This window comes from Lacerta agilis, chromosome 1 (genome assembly GCF_009819535.1).
Source record: "Lacerta agilis isolate rLacAgi1 chromosome 1, rLacAgi1.pri, whole genome shotgun sequence".
In the NCBI taxonomy this organism is placed as follows: Eukaryota; Metazoa; Chordata; class Lepidosauria; order Squamata; family Lacertidae; genus Lacerta; species Lacerta agilis.
The window spans coordinates 132,872,685-132,898,325 of record NC_046312.1 but is presented as its reverse complement, the minus strand read 5'-3'; the positions used below and the strand labels follow the sequence as shown (position 1 = coordinate 132,898,325).

Genomic DNA, 25,641 nt, shown 5'->3' with positions numbered 1-25,641 from the left:
CTTCAAATACAAAGGATATTGCTTCTGACCCAGTAGGGTGGGGCAAGCTAGATGCCTGGGGCTCTTTTTGGCTTGAGCTGTTTGCGAAATGCAAGATTGCTCAATGTCCCAGTAGGGTGGGACAAATGTAAGGTTCCACACTTAGGCAGGAAGAACCAGCTGCACAAATATAAGATGGGGGACACCTGGATTGCCAGTATTACACGTGAAAAGGAACTTGGAGTCTTAGTAGATCACAGGCTTAACATGAGTCAACAGTGTGATGCAGCAGCAAAAGCTAATGCTAATCTAGGCTGTTATCAAGAAAAGTCTAATGTCTCAATCAAGGAAAGTAATAGTACTACTCTATTCTGCCTTGGTCAGACCACACCTGGAATAGTATGTCCAGTTCTGGGCGACACAATTTAAGGAGGATATTGACAAGCTGGAACGCATGCAGAGGAGGGCAACCAAGAAGATCAAGGATCTGGAAATCAAGCCTTATGAGGAATGATTCTGAATAAGAGAATATGGAGAGGAGGTATGACAGCCATTTTCAAATATCTGAAGGGCTGCCACATGGAAGATGAAGCAATCTTGATTTCTCCTGCTCTGGAGGCCAGGACCCAAACCAATGGCTTCAAATTACAAAGAGATTCCGAAGAAACATCAAGAATAACTTTCTAACGGTAAGAGCTGTTCAGCAGTGGCACAGGCTCCCACAAGAGGTTGTGGACTCTCCTTCTTTGGAGGTTTTTAAGCAGAGGCTGGGTGGGCCTTCTATTGTGGGTGCTTTAGTTGAGGCCCCTGCATTTCAGGGAGCTGGACTAGATTGACCCTCAGTGTCCCTTCCAACTCTACAGTTCTACAGTCTTTTCCTTTGTTTCTCATTCAAGTGGGGGGCCACTCTCAGTCTGGAGGTTTGGCAAGTGCTTCAATACGATGACTGCTGACACCTGGCTCACCAGGCTTCATAGCCATGCCACATGAACCAAGAATGCTCCCTAGAACAGGGGTTTCTCAAGCACTGCCTAGTTTTCCTCACTTATCTGCCTCTACCTCCAAGCTATGCTATAGCTTTGGGTTGGACCAATTCCTGAACCAAGAATACCTTCTTTGGTGGGTAAAGGTGCCAAGATATCATGGGGTGGGGGGTGGGGGTGGAGAAACGAAAGTTTTCCCTTCTCTGAGAGGAAAAAGCCAGAGAAGGTATTGAGGGAAATTAGAAAGTTAGATAAACGGAGAGGGAAGAGGAGAAGGAGAAAAGGGAGAGAAAAGGTGGCAAGTAATGACCAGGAGGATTAGAAATTAAGGTGGTAATAGAGGAAAGCTCTTACAGAGGGAAGAAGTGAATGCACAACAGCCAGAGAGGAGATGAAAGAAACTGGCCATTGCAGGGTGGAATGAAGAATAAGGCACAAATGAAGTGTGAAAGGATAAGGGGGGAACTTATAGGGGAAGGGTAAAAATACTTTGGGAAGGATGTGGGGGTGGGAAGGCGAAAATACAAAAGAAAAAGCTCAAAGCTACATGCTTTTAAAAAGCATCTTATTACCACTACAGGAAAAAAGACAGAAAACTTGATTTAATTGCACAAGTGTGAAGCTATAGTAGGAAGAAAGGCTTATTTCCTAGACAAAACGAATACTTGGTAAAAGAAAACATTACTAAACTCTCTGAACTATGGATTGATTGAATCAGAGAATATCAAGCACTTATACTAAATATAAAATTTATCTTTGGACACAAGAATGTACAAGTATGGTGAAAAGAAATACAGAATTCACATCAGCACACAATCACTATTATTTTTATCTTTTATTATGGAAAACATTCTTTTGTATCCATCCTCCACTTCCTCTCCTCATCTGACTCCTGCCTTCCACAAACCTCTGAAAGCTTGTTGACATTGCACTTGGCCCGCCATCCATTTAAACCTACTCTGAAAGGGCATTTCTTTCTTCTCCATCTAAAAAATTAATCTACATTTGTCAGAATAATGCATAGTATGTACATGAAAGCTACTATTACTTAGATCTTCTGTTATTAGGTCAGGAATGCCAATTTAGAGTTCCCCAGGGCACTTCAGAAGCACATAAATCCTCCATGAAATTCAGACTAATGTGTTCTAGCCAGAGGCCACAGGATGGGTTAAGGCCTTGATTGTGAATCTGGTGAGTCGCTCTCCAAAAGGCCCAGTGTTTACTTGATTAATGTTTTGATTCCCCTTCAGATACACCTAAATCCTGACATTCTACAGAACTTTGGCTTGCTTTAACTACAATGGGAGGATTGCTCCCAGGGCGATGGAACGAGCAGCGGCGCGTGGGGGTGACAAGCGGCAGCCCCTCCCGCCATTCCCAAGCACTGCCGCTCCCTCCGTCACCCCAGGAGCAACAGCGCACGGCCGAGCGAGCACCCCGTCCGTGCAGCGCTGCTGCTCCCGAGGTGACCGGCAGCGTGGGGAGTGGCAGGAGGGGCCGTCGCTTGTCACCCCCACGCGCCGCCACTCGCTCCGTCCCCCCGGGAGCAGCAGCGCACAGTGTGTGCGGTGCTGCTGCTCCTGGGGCAACGGAGCGAACGGCGGCACGTGGGGGTGACAAGAGGCAGCCCCTCCCACCATTCCCACGCGCTGCCGCTCCCTCCGTCACCCTGGGAGCGGCAGCGCACGGCCCGACGACGGAGTGCGCCTGCACGCGCAGGCGCACTCTGTCATCGGATCGCCGCTTCCAGAGCCTCCTTTTGAGCCGGAGAGCTTAAAAGCGAGCTCTTCGGCTTAAAAGAGGGCTGCAGAAGCGGCGCCGGCACTCCCGGAAACGCCCTGGGGGCGGAGCGTCATGACGGCACAATGTGATGTCACGACGCCCCGCCCGGGGGGCGTTTCCTTTGCAGCCCCGGGTACCGCGGAGCCTTACTCCGCCACTGGGGCAGGGGCAAACTTTTTTTAGCCAATGTGGGTGGAGAGGCAAAAGATCGGTGGAGTGAAGTGGGTGGAGACTCTATCTTTGTACAGTAGGTATTGTTATACAGTTGTACCTTGGTTCTCGAATGGAATCCGTTCTGGAAGTCCGTTTGACATTCAGAAAAGTTCGAAAACCAAGACGCGGCTTCCGATTGGCTGCAGGAGCTTCCTGCACTCAACTGGAAGCCGTGGAAGCCGTGTCAGACATTCAACTTCCAAAAATAGTTCGCAGACCGGAACACTCACTTACAGGTTTGCGGTGTTTGGGAGCCCAAACCTTCGAGAACTAGGCATTTGAAAACCAAGGTAGGACTGTATTTATATTGATTTGAACCCCATATTTTTTCCTGAGAGGACTCAAGGCAACTTACAAGTGAAAACAAGAATTGCTACAAATATAGAAAAAACAATCATTAAAATACAATTAAATCTGTTTAAACATACCAACAATTACAATACAAACAAGCACAGCACCAGCCATTTAATCGAAAGCAGCCAGTTCCCCAAAGCCCGTTGAAACAAGAAGGCCTTCATCTGCTAGAGGAAGGACAGCAAGGAGGGACCCAGTCTAATAATAATAATAATAATAATAATAATAATAATAATAATTCTTTATTTGTACCCCATCCATCTGATTGAGTTGCCCTAGCCACTCTGGGCGGCTTGCAGCATATATATATCTAAACATTGTAAAACATGAAACTTTAAAAAGCTTCCCTATTCAGGGCTACCTTCTGATGTTTCCTAAATGTTATATAATTACACATCTCCTTAACATCTGACGGGAGGGCATTCCACAGGGTGGGCGCAACTACCAAGAAGGCCTTCTGCCTGGCTCCCTGTAGCTTCACTTCTTGCGGTGTGGGAACTGCAAGAAGGCTGGATCTCAGTGTCCGGGCTGAACGATGGGGGTGGAAACGTTGCTTAAGGCATACTGGGCCGATGCTTCTCATAGAGAGGAAGTTCCAAATGCCTGGGAGCAGTCACCTCCAAGAAGGTCCCCCTCCTACGTCCCCACCAAGCATGTCTGAGAAGGTGGGGGGACAGAGAGAAGGGCCTCCCATGAAGATCTATGAAGATCCATGAAGATCTCAAAGCCCAGGCAGGTTTGTATGAGAAAATACACTCTTTCAGATAGCTTGGATCTAAGCAACATAGGCTTTATAGGTCATAACCAGCACTCTGAATTATGCCCAGAAAAAGACCAGTAGCCTGTGGAGATGTTGTAACAAGGGAGCCGTCTGCTCCAATGACAAGCACTGGTCAACCATCTGGCTGCAGCTCTTTGAGCCAGTTGACATTTATGAACACTTTTCAAAGGCAGCCCCGGGTAGAGCTCAAATGGGATGAAACTAAGGCATGTGTCACTGTGCCCAAATCAGACATTCCAAGGAATGGGAACAGCTGGTATGCTAACTTTAACTGTGCAAATGCATTGCTGGCCACTGCATGAACCACTGGTGGATCTGCTCCTGAAGGCCATCTTAGATGTCAGGACCTTCAATTTCTTTCTCACACTCTTTGATGCTTACTAGAGCTTTCTGGAAGTCTAAACTTTGTTTCTCCTGAATTTCACATCTTTGATTATCCAGATTAGAATATACTGGGACTCAGGGACACCCAGTTGATTGTCAACAGCTGATCTAGAACAGCTGGCATAAGGCACTATAGGCTCTTTCTGTAGCTGCAAAATTCTGAAGTCAATTCAAATTCGTGTGATTGAACACCTCTCTCTACAAAAAAATAAAATCGAATCCCTGTACAAAGTCATGAAGCAGCATTTATATGGAGAAGCATTCAGTCATGCAGACCCCATTTGCCATGTGAGATGGTACAGCCCAGATACAGGTTTATCACCTCAATGAGAAGCAGGCCTTAGTCCCACCTTAGGTAAACTATGAACCAGTCCTTGGGATTTAATGTGTAACAGCATAATCCCACCCTTCCCACCTTCAAAGAAACTACAGAAAAGCTTCTCAAATATAAAACAGAATGAATACCAGTTCCCTGCATATATGTTGAAAGCCTCTTTTGGAAAATACTAGAAACCTCTAAACAAGCAGGGGGGGGGGGCTGGGAAGCAATGGTTGCACCAAATCCCCCTTTATGCAGGGAAGCAGGGAGTGTAGATCCACATGTGCAAAAGCAAAAAAGCAATCTGCTGCTGTAGATTTCTGAACCAGAGTTCCTACAACGTCAGCAACCCTAGGCTCATGAAGTCAACGAGGATGCAAATAAATGAGATGGCCTAATAATCTACAGCATGAAAATCAAGTGTTTCTCCATAACAGTTAACTGCACAAAAGCAGTTCCAATGGGATTAGATAAAATGACAAGTATAATTGCTGGGGTAATATATATATAAATCTGCTAGTTCCTCACCGGCATTCAATGAACCACTGGCGGATCTGGTCCTGGAGGCTCTCTTTGATGTCAGGACCTTCAATTTCTTTCACACGCTCTTTGATGCTTACTAGAGCTTTCTGGAAGTCTAATTCATGTTTCTCCTGAATTTCACATCTTATATTATCCACCTTCTGGGCACGCAGTACGGAAATGCTAGGTTTGTGGAAATGAGGAGGTGGAATCTAAAAAAGAAGCAGGAGTAAACATCAAAATCAGTCCCATGTCATATTCCTGGTTTTATTAACAGTGTTATTCTGGTACAGTGGTAACTCGGTTTACAAACAGCCCCGTTTACGAATGATTCAGGGTACGAACTTCCACAAAACCAGAAGTTTACCTCGGTCTATGAACGTTACCTTGGTATAAGAACAGAAGCCTCATTAGGGAAAGTGCGCCTCGGTTTAAGAACAGTTTCGGTTTAAGAACAGACTTCCGGAATGGATTAAGTTCGTAAACCGAGGTACCACTGTACTAATATCAAAGGCAATTATTTAAAGTTCTGTCACAACCAAATGTTATTTCCCAGTTTGTCTTAATATGTTCACTTATGTGTCTTGTTTTGGATAACAGCCCATTTCCTTCATTCCACTTCTCCTTTCATTTTTAGCATCTGGTTTAGGATGAGTTCATATCCTACATCACTCACTCGTGTGACACTGGCAAGCGCTACATAAGAAATGCCTGAATGTGTGAACCACATTGATATCAGTTATATGGCACAGCAGCCCAGTGCTAAATCAAGTGGTGGAAGGCATGCTTTGCATGCAGTAGGTCCCAGGTTCTATCACAGCGGAAAGTGCGCCTGTGACTTTTGAGAGCTGCCACCAGATCTGAGTAGACCCTGCTGAGCTAGATGGATCAGTGGCTAACTCAGCTCAAGAGAGTTGCAGATGATCAACTGCAGAGAGTGGATGAGTTCCCACACAGCGTTTCCTTTCTCAATACTATGCTATGTGTGGGACCGTCTATCACATTTTTTACTTTAAACAGATATTGGAAGACAGGTTTCTCATAGTCTATGATAGCACCGTAAGCACCTGAAGTCATCAGAGTTAATTCACAGATTGCTATGGAAGATTGTCTAGTGTGCAGATTAAGCATATGATCATCACATTTTCATTCCATAAATGGATGCATTGTTTCTCATGAGTAAAAGGCACTTCAACCAATTATCACCATAAAAGAAGACACGTTTCCCCATCCTTGAACCACTCCTACCGATATTTTTACTATCAGTTTCACCGAGATGTTTGGAACTACAACTGGTTGATACAGCACTGACTGAAACGAGTCCAGTATCAAGTTTCCACGTTAAAACAGTAGTAAACTGCCTGTACTATACATCTAAGGATGCAGAGGAAATGCTGTTGGATGAATTTATTCCCAGTCTTAACTTAATTTTCTCAACACCAGGAAAGACCTGCTTCTTTAAAAATAAAACAGACAAAATCCCTAAATGTACACAGTGGATTACTATGAATGTTTCATCGTCAATTAGCAATACTGTAGAAAAATGCTTTAAGTGTTGGGTCATGGGATGCTTCATAAAGGCGGGTGAGAAGACTTGCTGTTTAACAAATGCAATGTTTATCCATGTCAGAAGGGTGCCTAGGATTTTTAAATTGAATTTCCCAATGTTTGCACTTCCCATTGGTTATGTTTAATTAGTGAAGTATTGTTTCTAATTTGTTCACTTAAATTTTATGTGCACTGTTTAGTCAGTTGCTTCCTGGCATTTTCTTGCAGCTGGTAAGAGACTGTGAGAAAATCTACTTCCCCTGAGGGGGGAGAACTGTGGTAAAAAGGATAAAATAAAAATTAAAAGTGTAAAATGCTTTAATAAAAAAATACTATAGATGTTTCCCATTATTGTAATAGCTTCATCTAAGAAAAAGTAAACCAGCATAGGGAGCAAAAGCTCAGCCTTCTTGCTGCTTTTATTACAACATTTCAAGAAAAGATGTTCATTTTTACCTACTACTGCGGCTGTAGATGTTTTGGAGAAATTAATAGTTGAACCCTGTGCTCAACTTCACACTAGCCAGAGTTCTGCACTGGTTCCATGTAGCCTCTGCTGGCCCATCTGGACTCCCTGGGGGAGGAGCAGCCTTAGCCTGAGTATTAAACTCGCTCAGATTTCACTCCCAGCCACTAGACCAACTAAAATTACATTCCTGTCAGGGAACTGTCCTCGGCTCAGCGCAGGGTGGTGGAAGGGCTCTTGGGATGTTAAAGAGAGCCCCGGCCCCACCTGACCAGCAGCACCTCCTCCTCCAGCGGAGGAAGCAGCGATGTCTCCAGCGAGGAGGGGCAGGCAGCTCCGGGTCTTGAGAGCAGAGGAGAGACCCTGCACTCCCCTCGCTCAGCGGGTGAGGAGGGAGACACACCATTTCCGGCGCCCCAAATGCGCAGAGGGGTGAAACACAAGGAGGGGAGGCGGAGATTTGGGATGTCAAAACTCTTATGTTGGGGTCACAGCTGGAAGGGGCCACTCCTGGATTCTGCGAGTGACTGATACAGACATGAACTTGTAGCTCTGCACTGTAAATAGCATGCACAATAAACCTGTTCAAAGACGGTTTGGAGTTTTGCCTGGCTACTCGCGAGCAACCACCCCACGGACCTTACAATTCCCAAATGAGGTGAGGTAAATCATCAACACCCTTCCACTCAGTGCCCAAGAATCAACTTCTGCACTGTCCATACCACAGCAGAGCATAGGATTTCAACAAAATCTGCTGCCAATCAGGGCACTCAAATCTAAATCCCATAACAGATGATAGGGAGGATGGCCTCATGTCATACACACAAGTGGGAACTTGGGTGACAGGAACTATAGTTGAAAAGACACTTGGCACAAAAAACTCTATGTACAAATAATCTGGCATCACAATAAATTCAGAGCACTGCCACCACCTCTTCCTAGCTGCCTCACCCCACCAAGGGCAGTTTTTGCCATAGGGAGGGAAGATGGATGACTAGTTTACGGACCAGAGCAGAACGGTGGTATATTTTGCTCCTCCTGAATCCATTGCCAGTCATTCAAAGAATAGTTTAGAATAGTTGTCTCATGCCTACTCCATCTAGCCCAACATGCTCCCAAAGTTGACAGCAATGCCTAAAGCCAATAATCTTCTGCTGTTGCTTCCTAGTAAATAGTACTGTATTCAGTTGTCCATTTGCTCAATTTGGAGCAATGCTATGGGAGCTATTTAAAACCAATTTAAATTTGAAGTATCCAGAATGATTAGATGTCATCAATAAATGTAGCCATTTCACTGCTAAGGAGATCCCATCTCTCCATTATTCCTGCTCTCTGCTTCCTGTTCTTTGACCGCTTAGCAATCCATGAGTCTATCCTCGAATTAACAGTACATACTGTTAATTTGCTCAGGAACCTTTAGTGAGTTTGTTAAAAAGTTTTCGAAAGTCTAAATATGTCTACTGGATCCACGTGGTTGCTGATACTCTCAAAGGACTTAAATTTGAGGCAGGATTTTCCTTTGCAAAAGTGATGCTGATCCTTACTCAGAAAGAAATGTTTTATTTAATTTAATAATGCTTACCACCCATTTCCCTAGGACAATAAACTAACTGCCCTGTAATTGTCCATATCCGTCCCTTGATTTTTTTTTTAAAAAAACATTTACGTTACATTGGCTATTTTTAAATCCTCTAAAACATAAGCCAATTTAACAAGTTGCTTGCTTTTGTTAGACAACCAGTAGTTTCACCTTTGATTCCTATTGGAACTCTGGGATGGGTGCTATCTGGGCCTAGTGACATTGATTTTAATTCATTGGTAAGTCCAATAACTTCTCATTACTTTTTCACTCAGTTCCCTGGTCTCCATGCATTTGTAATATGCTCCTCAATTTCTGCCCCCCTTTTATCAGTTTTGCCAGAATTATGCTCCTTTCTATTCTCCTGACTTAGACAAGAATTCACTTTTCTGAAGAAAAAATTGTTGCCTTATATAGTTCCTTAGAAATAGCTTATGAAGCACCCTGGCATTCTTTTGAACTTGTTGGTACCTTTCCTAAATTGAAGCATGCATTTTAAGCTTCTATTGCCACGGTTCTAAACAAGGTTCTTGAAGATACCTGTTCCTACTGATGCCTCCCTGCCTTTGAATGTCAGAATTTAAGGATTAGATTTAAAAAGTATCTTACAATTTATTTATTTGTTTTACTACTGATCAGTGTTGCTCCCATTCAACAGAGTAAGAAGACTGTGGCTGAGGCATCAGAATGCGTTTCCTTCTTACATGACATGGAAGCTTAAGTAGGCACCTTAACTTAGCCTTTTCCCATGTATTTTGATGCATGAGTGAATTTGTAAGTACCACGTGAAATGAAATTGGCTTTTTGAAATCCTAGATTCTTCTTAATAACCTGCTTTCATTGTGCCATTTTCAATTGTGCCCCAAGCTTCAGAATGCCTACTAAAATCAGTGCGTAAGCTATTGTGGGAATACAAACCAAAGCAAACACTTGACCCTTTTACACTCTACCCATTACGTAGATTTCCTAAACCTGGGAGGTATTGCACCTAAGCATCCAATATGCTTTTCCTTTAGAACTGCCTCATATTGTTATGTTCAAGCTTTTTCCTGGTTGTGCAAATTTCAAATTTGTTAACTCACCCTATGAGCAGTTACTCATTTAAAAATAAATTTATACGTATTAGATGCAGGCTGCATATTTAGTAGTATGTGATGGTCATATCAGCAGTAGAACAATACATCTTAATGAAGGTTTCCTATGTGAATAGAAACCATTATGTTTACAAGCTTCCTACAGTTAATGACCCAAAACAGGATAACGAAATTCACATATTTAGCTGGGTCCTCTGTCAGCAATAATATGCCTATTAATAATTGATGTTTCTGTAAAAATAGGCTGCAATATGCACTTCTCGTGTTTGTCAAATGATAGGACTATATGGCCCATTAACTTAAAATGCTTATCTAATGTTTGATGAGCTTTGTCTTAAACTGTTGTTTAAATTGATAAGGCAAAAGTGGACATTAGTCCATGAAACAAACCATTCCCAGCCCATCAGTCACAAAGTATGCTTTGTTCTCGAAAAAACTTCTTATTTTCATTTTTTAAAATGGGAATTCGTTGAATGGTTGAATGATGATGGTCACCGTTTTGATTCACCTGAAAAATAAAAATAAACTCTGGTGTTGGCCCTAGGAATCTGCTGGTTAGCTGATAATTAACTCAGAGCAACAGTTCTGAATGTAGGATGCTCAGTAATGTAATAAAGAAATATTTTACTATTGTAATATGACAATAAGAGTTCTTGCTAAATTCACTAATGTTACAATGTAATAGCCGCTTTCTTGATAACGTTCTAGCTGTGCTCTGGGTATGCTGTTAAACCTCTTTTACTAATGTAATCCCTTCATTCAAGGGAGATTACTAAAAGAGTGCATGCTCAAAACAGGCCTGCCACACGCAGGAGTGTACCTAGGGGTTGGGCAGCTTGGCTCCTGCCAAAGGCATAGGCCTAGGGAGGCACAAAAACTGCCCCTCTCCACTCTGGTTCGGAGCCTGCCTGCCTACCTGTGCACTCCCTGGACCACTCCGCTGCTCTGGGTGCCTTGGCAGAGGAATGCAAGGGACAAGGCGGGCGCTGAAACAGCTCCTGGCCAAGGGCACAATGGAGCCTAGCTATGCCTCTGGCCACATGGGTATCCCAATGGGGAAATTCCAAAGGTGTTACCCCTTTTTATTTTTTGCATGGTGGCAGCCTCTCACTCACTTTTGAAAAATGCATAATTTAGAACTAGGGGAATGTCTTTTACCAATTTTGTATCTTTTAAGCTGCTTTCACTATATCACTAGTACAGTAAGACAAAAGCATATTTCTTGTATGCCTAGCAATTGCCTATCTCCTGAAAAGTAAAAAGGTGCCCTTTCCCACTTTCTCCCTCTCAAAAACTGCCTTGTCTCTATTGGAGTTTTAAAAATCTAATTTCACACACACCCAATCCCAATCCCCGCAAAATGTTGCTGTTTAACACCAACAAGAAACATCTTGCCAGCCAGCATCGTAAGTCTCATCAGAACTCTATCTTGTGAAGGATAACTTTTTCTTCTTTTCCAGGCTTGTGCTGCTAAGCTATATAGAGCAAAGGGGCTTGGGACTGGGGTTGGCTGTCACACCTGAACACAGTGCAGCTTGGCGACAAGAAGATTCCTAAATTTGGAATGCAATGTGAATCTAGAATCTCCTCCTCCTCTTTCTTTTTCAAGGAACAGATTACTCAAGAATTTCATTCCTCTACGTCCTCTGGATTCCAAAGGTCCTGGGCCAGTTTATTTGACACAAGTTTTTTTTTAGGGAGCACCCTACTTTTTTGTGAAATGAAAAACCAGATATATAAACAACGGTCATTTTAGAGTACAAAAAGGATGTAAAGTAGTCAAAGTTTAGATTAATGAGATCAGGAACACAACAAAGAACTCTAGAGAATAACGGCAAAAAATAAATAAAGCCAAAATGGCATTTTCAAATATGCTTAATGAAACAGACATTTGACACCCCTGAGCTATCTTATTTTCCCGTTTGCAGGAGCTGAAGAATATTCACGCTCTACTTATTTATAGAGCTTGAAGTTTTGCTATAAGGAATCTAATTATTTCTTTGACCACAGTTTATATTATTTATAATGAGAGCCATTCTATGGAGAGATTTACTTTTCTAAGTAGCTGAAGCACAAGAGGAAATAAAATACATTATTCAAGCCATGTAATTAAATATATATAAGATACACATTAAAAGAGACAAAGAGGAAAAGTTATTGATGGTCAAATTATGTCCTTTCACATGAAAAAGCTGCATTTAAGTACATTCTAAAAGTGATTAAGAAAATAGTATTTGTGTTAGTCAAGAAGGTCTTGACTGACTTTTTCCTGAACTTGAAACAGCACTTAGATTGTTGCATCTTTTCTGGGCAGCCACTGTAAGACTGTCTGCATGTCACACAAGGCAGACAGGAAATCATGTTTCCATGCACATGAGCTAACAGCAAAATATCTGACCTGCATGCAACTAACACCACCCATCCAAAACTTGTCTCTCCTCTCCACTGCCAAGGAATAAAGCCCTCCTACACGTTGAGAGCTGCTCTTGAGTGTTGAAGGTCTTGGGCTGGCTGGAAATGGCTCCTTCGTTATGACAGTAAGAAAGCCATGCAGGCTTTTAACAAGGGAGAAAGGCACAGAGAAACAAGGAAGAAAAGTGAAGTGAGAGATGGAGGAAAACTAGATTAAGAAATGGAGAAGGTGAGGACATAGCTTGACCCTGACTCCTGGAGCAGCAAGGACAGAAAAACTGTAGGGGGAGCTCTCTCCCACACAAGAAATAACAATGGCCTGATTTGTATAGCCTGGCCTTCTAGAGCGAGAGAAACAACCCAGATGAGAATATCTTCCTCCACCATAGGAAAAATTAGTCATTCTTACTAGACATGTCATTATTTGTTTGAGGATAAGTTTAAAACAACAGAGGACCACGTGCAATTCATTTAACTCTGAAAGCGTAAGAAAAGCAAGCCCTGCAAATAATTTTATAATAATAATTAAAAAATGCTGGTACAATCAAAGGGGGCTTGACCACTACCTGCTGCCCCACCCCACATGAACATCAACATGAACATGTATGAGACCTACCAGGTTCCCCAAGTGTTCATGGAAGAGAACATAATCTTAAGAAGGATCACAACCAGGACTTATGAATAACAAAAGAAAAGGCCATTTTATTCTGAATTAATCCCACCCATACACTCTTTACTGGATATTAATTGACTGGCAAGACAGTAAGTGATTTAAAGCAAGCATATCTAGACTGGTGTCCACTTCCTTGGTTCATCAGAGGGCCTTCTTGGCAGTGGCGCCCCCCCCCCTGTGGAATGCCCTCTCTTCAGATGTCAAGGAGATAAAGAATTAGACAACTTTTAGAGGACATCTGAAAGCAGCCATGTATCGGGAGGTTTTTAATGTTTGATAGTTTTATTATGTTTTTAGATGTGACGTTAGCTGCCCAGAGTGGCTGATGGGCAGGGTATAAATATTTAACTGATTAATTAATTTATTAATATTTAGCAGGACACAACATTCCTCTACCAATGGGAAGGCATCAGCCTATGGTTTAAAGGAACCATCTTCCTTCTCCCACTCTGGTTCCTTGCAATTACATATGGGTGGGCAGTGGGACACTGTTGATAGAAATTGTGTTAAGGGTAAGTATCTTTCTTTCTCACACATTTAGAGAGTATTTTTTGCCACTTTTTGAATATTTTTCTTCTATTAAATATACAGAAACCCATTAGGCAGAGGAAGTTTTCTTTAAATGGTGGGCAGTGATAATAATAATAAATAACAACACTATCCAGATCATTTCTAGTGGGTGGCAGAGGGGTATGACTATGGTAAGTACCAATGCTCCAACTTTGGATATGCTCCTCAGTCACATCAATGTCATTTACAAGCTTGGTTTGGAATAAATAGCACATTAAAGCCTGCTTGTAGTTTTTATTCTTAACCTCATTTCTGTAGGTATAGTGTGTGGGAGAAGCACCCATGCAAGGATTCCCATGGGGTTCAATGGAAGCCTCTTTCCTCGCTCTCCTTGCTTCACAAGCACTAGGCGTACACTACTGGTATCAGGCCAGTGACTTCGCTGTGTCCTTTTTGGCCCCTGCCAAACAGCTTTAATCTGTTTTAGTCTATTCTATTGCAGTTTTAACTTTTTGTACATTTTACATTATGGCTGTATTTTTTTTAGAGATAAATTTATTGTTTTACCTTTTTTAAATCCACTGTGATGTTTTCTCCTACAACAAGTGGTATACCATGGTTAAGAAATAAATGGATGAAGTGTGGGGAATGAGCAATGAAGTGAGGGTTCTACAAAGCGCTATGGGAATCCTCCCAGAGGGCTACCTCCGGAAGTGAAAGAAAGACAGGCAAAACATAGCAAGGACTGTGCACTTGCACAGATATCAAAGGTAATGTCATATTCAGTACTGGTGTGGGAGAGAAGCTACACTATCATCAATGTTTGGTTATGACTTAAGGGGCAGAAGTGCAGCTGACCATCGCACACTTCTCTCCTCATTTGCCACTTAGTGGTAGTAGCGATATACAACATTCACCTCTGCCCCGACCCAAATTATCACTTTTCTGTTCTTATTTTGGTTAGGTATACAGGATACATTATTCGTAACAACAACTGGGGACTGTTTGGATGTAGACATTTATTCTTGTTAGCAGGTAACCTTTATAACACAGAGTTTTAGAACACGCATTTGATAGAATCTAAAATCTGGAATTATTTAAAATGGCACATTGGAAGGAAAGGTACATGAAGACTCACCATCCCTAGAAATACCATTTCTTCTTCTCTGAGTTTCACACTTTTCTTCCACTGGGCATATCCACGCCAAAGCTGAATTTTGAATACAAACATGAGATTAATTGCCCCTTTTACAACTTCCTGCACAGCAGCAAGGGGGAAAACAGCCTCCAAATCTAGCAATGTATCATTAACAGTGAGCATCTGGGGGGTTTTGGCATTGGGTCTCAATCTTTCCTGCTTTGTTTGTAGTGTAATTTGGAGGTGATAATTCTGTGAATTCATTTGGAGTTTGTATGATTTATCTTTTAACCCATTTTAATCCTTTATTTCTCTATGTCTTTTCAAATGATTTTGCACAATACTATGCACACACATGCTATGTAAAGAAATGACTTAATCATTGAAGCTGCATCCTTTTTTCACAAAAATACTTTTCAAATGCAGAAGTAATGTAAGAACTGAAGGAAATTCTTAAGCTTTCATTTAAAAAGTGTTTTATGATCATAGGGTAACATCCAACTAATTCATACTCAGGGTAGACACATTCAAATTAATAATTTTTCCCCATTGAGTCTGCTCCAAGGATAAATAACATCACCCAACAATATTTACATAGAGTCGTGTTGTTGAGAAACATGTGCTGGTCATGTAATCTAATATGAAATGAATGCTCCTTTGATTGATATCTAGAACCCTGCTGGACAATTTTCCCATAACACATTTTCTGCAAATATGAGGGTTGGATTTTTATTTTTAAATGTAAACTAGAATGATTTTTGATCTTCTACCCAGAGCCCATGGGCTTTCCAGCTGTTTCAGGGGCTGCATGTGCTCCACAGGGTTGTGGTTGCCCATTCTTCTAGGCATAAAAAATATGTTTGCCATTGAATGTCTTAGCAAGCTTACTCCTTCAATATTATCACAGGTTTTTCATTTAAAAACAAAGGCAACACAGCTTTCATTTGAAATATTCCCAGTCAGTTGGGGGTTACAAGGGAGATTTGAAGACATGAATCCTGATGGCTTCAAGTACCATCCCTTTCATGCATTCAGTGACATGACTTCTTATGCTTCCCAGATACCTGATATATTTGTTTACTAAAAAAAATTAAGTGAGCAGAATATTTTTGGCAGGATAGGGGCACTTACAACAATAGGGAAAATGTATTCTTCCCTATTGTTGTAAGTGCCCCTATCCTGCCAAAGTAGATGCCATTTTTATCAGAGAAACAAAGAGCTCACCAAACAGCTGTTTTAAACCTCACAGCAGATTTCAGTATTGTAGAATCCATTGTCTTGGAGTTGTTGTTTTTCCCGGTTCCTCCTGCCTCAATCAACTGAGCCAGGAAGAACAGAAAACTATAGTGCCTACGCGTATCAAAGCATACTCTGGAGCACGGAATGTGTGCAGAGGAGGGCAACTAGGATGATCAGGGCTCTAGAAGCCTTATGAGGAACAGTTGAAGGAGCTGGGTATGTTTAGCCTGGAAAAGAGGAGACTGAGAGGAGATATGACAGCCATCTTCAGATATCTCAAGGGCTGCTCTATGGAAAATGGAGCAAGCTTGTTTTCTCCTGCTCTGGAAGGTAGGACTCAAACCAATGGCATCAAGTTACAAGAAAGGAGAGTCCGACTAAACATCTGGAAGAACTTTCTGACAGTAAGAGCTGTTTGACAGTGGAATGGTCTCCCTCAGGAAGTTGTGGACTCTCCTTCCTTGAAGGTTTTTAAGCAGAGGTTGGTTGGCCATCTGTCAGGGGTTCTTTAGCTATGATTCCTGCATTGCAGGGGGTTGGGCTTGATGACCTTGGGGTTCCCTCCAACTCTAAGATTCTATGGCAAGATCTAGACACATCAAATAAGCATTTCCGTTAAATGTGTTGCAAACTGTGTACAGCGGTACCTTGGTTTACAACCATAATCCATTCCAGACGTCTGTTTGTAAACCAAAACAGATTGTAACCCCAGGCGCACTTTCACCAATGGGGCCTCCCCCCAAAAATGGGCTGTAATCCAAAAAAATGGGTTGTAATCCCAAAAAAGGTTGCAAACACACACTTCCAGGTTTGACATGTTTGCAATCCAAAACGTATGCAAACCAAGGTACCGCTGTATGAGAAATTGCGTTGGAAAAAAATGGAACTCCTCAGCACCATCTGGTGTCACAGTATTATAATGCATAAACAACACATATAAAATGCTTTTTCTTTACCAATCTAGCGGAGTCCTACGATTCTATGGTCACCCTCCAGCACCACAGTTGTGTGGTGGCAGCTTCCAGCAAGATGTTGCAGGAGTTCCACAAGACCTCACCAGAAGCTGCTGTCTCCACAGCCACACAACCCTGGTAAGGGAGGTGGTGTCACCAACACTTTCTTCTTAGCACATTTGAGGAGCAGGGAGAAGTAATGGCAGCAGAATAAGGGATTACCACAGATCCGGGCTTTCCAAGCTTTTTCTTACAGAACTTTCATCAAAACCCCGAGCTTTCTCCAAGAGACCTCTAAAAACATCTCAGAAAAACCAAGTCAATTAACAAAGCATGCCAGGATTAGAAGAGATTGTGGATTACTAATTTAAATATAGATTATCATCTTTTTCCAAAGGGAACTAAACATGCATTCCATTTTCATAGCACAATATATCTCTGATTAAAAAGAAGACATTTTACCTTCTGAATGAATAACACAGCACCATCTATATCTAGGGCTTTCTCACCCGCAAGCCTGGCTAGCCTCTCTCTCTTTTCTTCCAGATAGATTTGCTTCATGAATGTAGCCCGGAGTCGGCCCTGGCGAGCCCGCTCAGCTATCTGAATTGTTCTAATAGCTTCTTCTAAGGGCATGAGCTTCACATCTTTTTTCTATAACATAAAATGAAGCATAGGACAAAAATAAATACATCTAGAACATTGTCTATATATCCTGTTCCAGAGGAATTCCAATTACACAATGTTGCTCTTTCCAGTGATTTGGGGGGGGGGGGAAGCAAGCTGTTTCAAAGATTGGCAGAGGGACATCTCAAGATTTATCTGGCAGTGTAAAAACCCAGGGATTAAGCACAAACTATTAATTGATGTTAAGGGGGGGGGGGGTCACTGCCAGATCTGAAACTGTATCATGAGGCGCCTTGTCTCTCCTGGATCTGGGAATGGTTGATGCTACAAAACACTGATTTGCTGGATCTGGAAGGATTCGATAATCAGTACGGTCAGCACGCTTATCTAGGATATGAAAAGGCTTCTTGAACCACGTGGTTAGGAAATCGTTATATATGGTGTGGGCTAAGGACTTACTAGAGCCAAAAACACCATGGTGGCTATCCCCAACAGAAGCATTCTTGGTAAAGAAAAAAAAAACCATGAGAGGTAATTGGGCAATTTACCAAGATTTATTGGAAGAAAGGCTAAAATTTAAAAAAATTGAAGAAATTCGAACCCATTTAACAGATTGGTTGCAATATTTCCAACTGAACGAGACATTCCAAAAAGACAAACAGAAAGGCTTTTCCACAAAACTTTCAAGATCTAATTCAAAAGATCTAATTAAAAAAAAAAAAAAACCCAGAAACCCACTCTCTTAAAATGTACAGACTTCTCCTTGACTGGGAGGTCAAGGAGGAAGTAGTAAAATTAGTAATGGTCCAATGGGCCAGAGATTTGGGTTACAATATCCAAATGGAATCATGGGAAAGGTTATGGAGGGAGGACCTGAAATTCACTCCGTATTATGATTTGAAAGAGAATTTCATGAAAATGCTTTACTGATGGTATCTAACACTGGTAAAATTGGCCAAAATGTATAAAACCAGGTAAAGCATTCATTGGAGATGTAGGGAGGTAGAAGGCACGGTGATCCACATGTGGTGGAACTGCAAAAAAGGGGGATTTTGGGATACAATATATAATGAGCTTAAGAAAATGTTTAAATGTTCTTTCCCTAAGAAGCCTGAAGCCTTTCTGCTGGGTATAATGAGTAATGAAATTCCAAAAAAATTAAGGAGAATTTTTATGTATGCAATAGCAGCAGCAAGAATTCTAATTGTAAAAGGATGGAGACTCCATTCCTTCCAAACTGGATAGGCAGACCAAAATGTTAGAATATGCAGATCTAGCAAGAATGACAGAAAGATTGTTTAAATTTCAACAAGATCGCACATGGATGAGGGGAAGCTGGGAGGGGAGGGAGGGGAAATAGAAGATGATATTTGAAGATGTATTAAGAACTTCTAAGAACGTGATACAAAAGCGGAATGATATATGTAACAGGGAATATGTGATAGTGCTTGTAAGCTTCCCCCCTCTTTTCTTTATTCTATTCTCAAAATAAAATAAAATTGAAAAAAAGAATAAAAAAAGAATTCCAAGGTAATTCACAGCCTGTTCTAAACAGATTATTTTATAATATTATTTTTGTATTGGACCATTTACATGGTGCATTATATGAGACAATAAAAGCAACACACTCCTGAATGAAGGGGCTCACCATTTATAATTTACCAGATGGGGAAATACTAACAGGAATATCTGTCTAGGACGCTGTAATCATGCAACCAACTGACAGCACTCCCCATTCCTGTATCATAATTTTGCTTTGTCTCCATCTACTCAGAAAATGGCAAGATAACTTTGTTACCTAAAAATCCTAAAATCTGCTCTCTGTCCAAATGTCTAGCACTCCTGCAGGGAAAGGTATGCTGTGCAGAGTGTCAGAAACGGGATGACATATGTAAGAGGTGAATGGATCATGGGCTTTCCTTGGATGCTCCAGAATCTACCACTATCCCTGTATTAAGGGTTGGTCTAATCATGTGGCAGAATGAGACAACTATTTCAGGAGGTAGTGGGTGGCATCCATCTGTCTCAAGAGAAAATGGAGTGCACCTCCAGTGGTGACGCCAAAGTGACTGCTCCAGGATGCAGCGTGTATGCAGGTCCTGGGCTGCCCAGATGACAAAACCCCCTCTCAGCCTTGCTGATGGGGTCCAAAGGAAAGCAAAGTAAGACATTTGGCACAAGCATGGCTGCAGGAGTTGCCAGAAAGTGGCATACTAGGTGCCATCCATCTGTCTTAGGGACTCCACTCCAGATTTGTGTAGGATTTGCTCCTTAGCCTTTTCTTCTCCCACAAGTCAGAAGAGGTTTAAAATCAGAGTTTTCCTTCTTCTAGAGGACTACTTTCCCATGTTGATGAGCCACATGTGCCCCTCACTTCCCTCTATGGCACATGCAGAAACCACCTTCCTGACCATTGGGTCCACTATTGGTCTCGTCTGCTCAATGCACCAGATCCTCTCTTTGCATGTAGCGGAAGTTCCTAATGCACTGATGGTTTGAGATGCATCACCCACCCTCACCTGGTTTAGCTGGTCAGACAAAGGCATTTCCTGGGGTGTGGCTGCTGTGCCTGCTGCCAGCTTCCAGGAGCCACAGGTGAGAACTGAGTGCTCCTTAGGGTGGGGGCAAAAGGTGAACAAAGGTGTTCCCCCCACAGAGGCACCCCATACAACTCTCAGGTGGTGGGGCGCAGCAAACTGGAGCATTCCTGGGCCACCGCCTTGCCTGCCTTATTATTGCCTGGTTCTCTCACCAGCTGGCCCTCCTGGTACGGCTGGTATCCCTGGTCACCCAACCTGGGAGGCTTTAGGAGTCGTTACTCAATGCAATATATTCTGGGCAAAGTGGCCAAGAGAGTGCATGAAACATCACTGTGGTTTGCCACAGTCGCTAAAACTGTGGTTTAAACTTTGGAAATGTTATAACATTTTAAAGTAAGTTTGACATCTTTGTTTTTACTAGGTTTAAGCATGAATTCTAGACACTGCACTGATGACAGTGCAGGCACTCTGCTGGCACCTCTCCCAGAAGGCCTGGCTGCGAGGAAGGATGCTCTTGGCCCTTCCAAGAGTGAGTAAGCGAAGAGCAGGGACTAGAAGAGAAACTGCCTCTGCTATCACCACTAAGGCATCAGAAAAACAAGGGTGGAGAAGATGAATAGGAATAGGAATGGGTCAGCAATGGCAGCGGAGGAAGAAGAGGACAGCAGGAGGTAGAACCATCTCTTGCAGCAGCCCTGCCTGAACCGATTACATAGATATACTCACAGGTTCGCCATCATACATCCCAGCATCAAGCATTATCTGAGCAAGGATTTTCTCCCTCTCTTTCAACACCTTTATTTTCTCCTTAATAAAATACCTTGGGATTGGAATTTCAATGTTTTCCTATCGGAGAGGAAAAGTTAATTTTGTAAATCATGCTGGTCATTCAATGAATACAATTTCTCTACAAAACAGTCAAAACTGCCCAAGTCAACATACATTTCTGGGAATGCTGAATTATGGATGTGCATAAAAGTTGCTATTATTCTGCAATTGCCTTAACTTATTTCAGCAATATGGAATCCCAATGAAGGGGTTCCTGAATCTGGTTATGTTACCTTTCAGTTGTCTTATACTGAGAGCTCGGTTGTGAAATGGGTTATAAATCAACAAGATAATGTGATATATGAACACCTGAAGATGTTAATAAAAGCACAAAAGGTACTGCATCAGGCTGCAGTACAGAAGATAGCTGTTGAGTGTACTTATTCATTACTAATTATTATTATTGCTATTATTAACGAATGAACAAACAAATAACACACTTTCTCATATGCTGGTCTTCACTCTGCATCTATTTAACTTTTTGTTTAATTTGAATACAGAGATATGCAGCTGTACATGTTCTCACTGGTAAATCTTCTCTATCAATGTAAATTAACTAGATGCAGGAATGAATTAGAGAAGGAGTGAAGTGAGGCAGGAGAAATCCTCAAGTGCAACCCACTGTTGGAAAGAGCAACTTGTACTAACATAATGGGCTGTAGAATGCCAAAGCTGCATTATTTATATTTGAACGTCACTCACAAATACAATCTTGGTAATCTGCCTTTACTAGTAAAATAAGAGAATGCGGTAACTTCAATATGTTGTCTAGAAATAAACTAAACAATTTCTTTAATGTGTTGTATTTCTTGCTTGGATAAAGAGCCTACATGGATCAGGGCTAGCCAAAGACACAGATGTGGGTATTTCTGCATGTGGGAGAAGAATGAGACATTTATGGCTTGCTAACTATTAGCACAGGAGATGCATCACTGATAGGCTATTTCCCCTCAAACCATCCTGGTGAAAGTGTCTTTTGGAAGTTAGGGGTTCTCAAGGAGCAATTTGAAGGTTCTCAGTAGCCATCTTTTGTAAAGGTAGCTTTGTGTGAAGAATGTAAACATAGCTTATGTGCTAAATTTACCGTTTAACATCTTTTTTTAAAAAAATGAAAGTTTGATGCAGTTCATTATGTGGGCAACAGGTGGAGCTGTATGAGAGAAATCAATTAAATCCTTGATTTTCAATGAGGCTTGCTGGGGTATTATCAGCTCCCCCCCCCTCCACTCACTGAAGCCCAGTTTTTGTATGTGTTCCTTGATTACAGGTGAAGGTGACATGTCTCTGCTTAGTCCCCTCCTTACTATCTTCTTTGCACTTGGTAGCCAGGGCTTAGATTTAATCTGCTGTGGGTTGGATCAGCTTTTTGCATGTTGCTGGCAAATGCTTGAGAGGTTTGTCTGCACTCACACAGCCACCTAAAATAAGACAACGCATATTGCTGGGTGTCAAATAAGAGGCCAAGTAAGTTGTGAGAATGGGAACACTAAGACTGGAAATTTGCTACTATAAGTGATGTAAATGACACTCCTGCCCTCTAAACCAATGTTTAAAGGTAAAGGGACCCTTGACCGTTAGGTCCAGTCGCGGACGACTCTGGGGTTGCGGCGCTCATCTTGCTTTTACTGGCCGACGGAGCCGGTGTTTGTCCACAGACAGCTTCTGGGTCATGTGGCCAGCATGACTAAGCCGCTTCTGGCGAACCAGAGCAGCGCATGGAAACACCGTTTACCTTCCCGCTGGAGCAGTACCTATTTATCTACTTGCACTTTGACATGCTTTCAAACTGTTAGGTTGGCAGGAGCTGGGACCAAGCAATGGGAGCTCACCCCATTGTGGGGATACGAACCACCGACTTTCTGACCGGCAAGCGCTAGGCTCTGTGGTTTAGACCATAGTGCCACCTGCATCCCTAAAATGTTTAGAATGCGTCTAAATCCATGTTTCCCAAAGTGGGTAATACCATCCCCTCGGGTGCAATTGGGGGCGTTGAATATAAGGGGGGGGCATAAAGAAAGAAGAGAGAAGAAAATTTAGAAAAACCGTTTGTACATGTTGCATCTTGCATCTGTAGTGATGCTTCCTGCCAAGTTGGTTGCTGCTGCGGGACGAGATGCCTCCCGTGGATCTGGCGGTTGTGCTAAAGGCGAGAGGTTTTCCCAGGCTTGGGGGAACCCTTTTCATCTTCACTCAGCCCGGGAAGTGGATCTTACCTATTTGGCCAATGGCAGGCAGGCTGTGATGTCAACCCTACCTTTTCACTTAAAGAAGGTAGATTTCCAGGGGGGCGCTGGAAAGAGGGCAGGAGGCCAAATAAATTTGAGAACCTCTGCTCTAAACTATACACTTAAGTGAAACAGTACCATGTCCCATGTTACACCAGCATCTCACTTTCATGAGGTCTGTCTTCCAGGCCATAAAGTAAGTCCTGGTCCTAACTAATTATATGCTTGCCTTTCATCCACTAAGTTGCCTTCCCTCAAGATGAGAATGTGAATTACAATTACGTGGTGTGGATTAAGCTTGGGGAAGGCCAAACTCTTTTCCAAATGATCATCGCAGCAGCATTTTATGTCTCCTAAATTGGGGGTGAGGGTGGGGGAATCACTTTTCTGGTCCTACTGAACTGTGTTCAAAGCATATCCAAGCAGATCCAGGCTTCATACAGGAAGGCTATTTGAGTCTGCATCATTCATTAAGGTGCCAGTGATGGATTGCCACGGTGGAAGAATCTATTACTGCTTCAAGTCTTCACAACTGATGCATGAGGGTACACAGAAAGGGTGGGATAATATTCTAACCTCTGATGCAATCAATATCCGACCTGGTTAAGTAACAACACCTTTCTGAATGGTAGTGTACATGAGGACTTACAGTACTGAAACAGAGAAAGCTAATGTGGCATATAGCCAGAAGATGCCATTCAGCATGACATAAAGTGGCACCTCTCCATCTCTATGGTGAAACTGAAAAAAACTCACATCCTGTACTATAGTTGAAAAATGGAAATGGAATAACAGTTCAAGACCCAAGTGCCAGCAAGTATTCAATGCAGTGGGGCTCTTTGAATTTTTTTCATGTGTTTCTTACAAGTGAGAACAATTGGACAGCTATATTAAGATGCACAGAAGTCAGTTATTTAAAGGAAACAAACAGTTATTTAGGATTTGATTCTACAATATGAAAAACAACATGAAGGGACTATACTTACAGGAGCCAGCTTAAGATCTTGTAAAATGTCATCAAAGTAATGATATTCTGAAAACTCCAGCTCCACCATTTCATTTTTTAACTCCAAAATACGACCCATTACTCCATCAAGCATTTGCCGAATAATTAAACGCTTTTGTGGGTGAACAATCTGGTCATAAGCAGCTTCCAAATTGCGAAATATCTGCACATACTTGACGTAGAAAGTGCCTAGCATTTGAAACACTACTGGGCGATCTTTCAATGGTTTGTGGGATTTCTCTTCTATCTCCTTCTGTAACAGGCAGTTGAGGGACTCCTGGGCTTCTGCCCACATTTTATTGTAAGTGCTAATAAAGCGGGGTGGGGTGGGGGAAGAGAACACTTTAGTACAGTACATACAAAGAGAACAAAGTAATATTTAGCAAATAGTGCAACTCTATTCATGTCTACTTAGAAGTAAGCAGCACCAAGTCTGATGGGATCCACAGGTACTTACATTTAACCTGTGTTGAATGGGATTACCCCCCAACCCTGAAAATGCAGGTCTGCGGTTTAGCGTTTCTTTTGGACCTGGCTTTGACCCTGGGTGCCCAAGGGTCAGCTACAAGCCAGAGCGCCTTGGCCCAACTGAAATTGGTGTGCCAATGACACCAGTTTCTGGAGGAAGCAGGTCTTGATTATTGCATTGCACTTTACATAAGGGGTGCATTGGAAACTCGGCAACTCCTTGGTCCAGAATGTTAACAGGGGAAACCTTTCAGAGCATGACTCGCCCAATGTAACAGCTGCACTGGCATTAAAGTTGGTTCTAGGCAGAATTCAGAGAATTTGTGATGATGACGTTTAAAGGCCGAAGTAATTTAGGGTGAGAGAATCTTAAGGATTGCCTTCTTCCGTACAAACCTACCCAGCTACTCAGATCATCTTCAAGGAACACTTGAGCTCCTGAATAGCACTGTAATACTGTATGTGCCCCTTACATATGGGCACCTAGGAGGGTTTTCCCTTGGGGTTATTGGCGCCATTGCAACCAGCGGCTTAACTGTGTCGGGATCAGGCCCTTCCTTGGTAGAGACTGGGCTCTGCTAGGAAGGAGGCGCCGAGAACCGCCGAGAGAGAGAGAGGGGCTTCTGTGCCCCGAAGAGCGAGGGAGCGAGCGAGCCAGGCAGCCTCCTTCTCCCCCCGAGGCGCGAGGGAGGGGCACAGTCTCCTCACTTACTTGTGGGACATGGCGGCGGCCCAGACTTCCCCCTTCCTGCCGGGGTCGACGAAGAGGGGGCGCCGCCGGACCCCGTTCCTTGAAGGGGGGGGTTGTTAGAAGGCTCTTTCAGCACGAAGCAAACCGGGCCCCGGATTTTGCACGGCCACACACACACGCACACACACAGAGTGGCTTCTCTTCCTGCTCGCTGCTTAGCAACGGGGCGCCAGGCCCAGCCAGGCCCGCGCGGAGGCGCCCCGGGAGGTTGCTATGGGAACACCCGAAGGAGGAGGGGGCTTGGCCGGCTCCATCCCGCCGCGAGCC

At 42.8% G+C, this 25,641-nt stretch overlaps 1 protein-coding gene across 3 annotated transcripts in view; it reads right to left on the bottom strand.

The window, feature by feature from the left end:
- IQCA1 (IQ motif containing with AAA domain 1) overlaps positions 1–25,396 on the bottom strand; it is a 78,229-nt gene extending 52,833 nt beyond the window's left edge. For 2 of the 3 annotated variants that reach the window (XM_033172358.1, XM_033172375.1), the window contains exons 1-6: positions 25,336–25,396; positions 24,136–24,463; positions 20,823–20,942; positions 17,392–17,583; positions 14,738–14,809; positions 5,324–5,529 (exon numbers count right to left, since the gene is read on the bottom strand). In XM_033172358.1, the coding sequence (XP_033028249.1) occupies positions 5,324–5,529; positions 14,738–14,809; positions 17,392–17,583; positions 20,823–20,942; positions 24,136–24,463; positions 25,336–25,346 (929 nt within the window). In that variant the 5' untranslated portion in view covers positions 25,347–25,396. The remainder of the gene's footprint in view (positions 1–5,323; positions 5,530–14,737; positions 14,810–17,391; positions 17,584–20,822; positions 20,943–24,135; positions 24,464–25,335) is intronic. The other variant, XM_033172367.1, reaches the window with a different exon arrangement.
- Between the last annotated feature and the right edge of the window lie 245 nt (positions 25,397–25,641).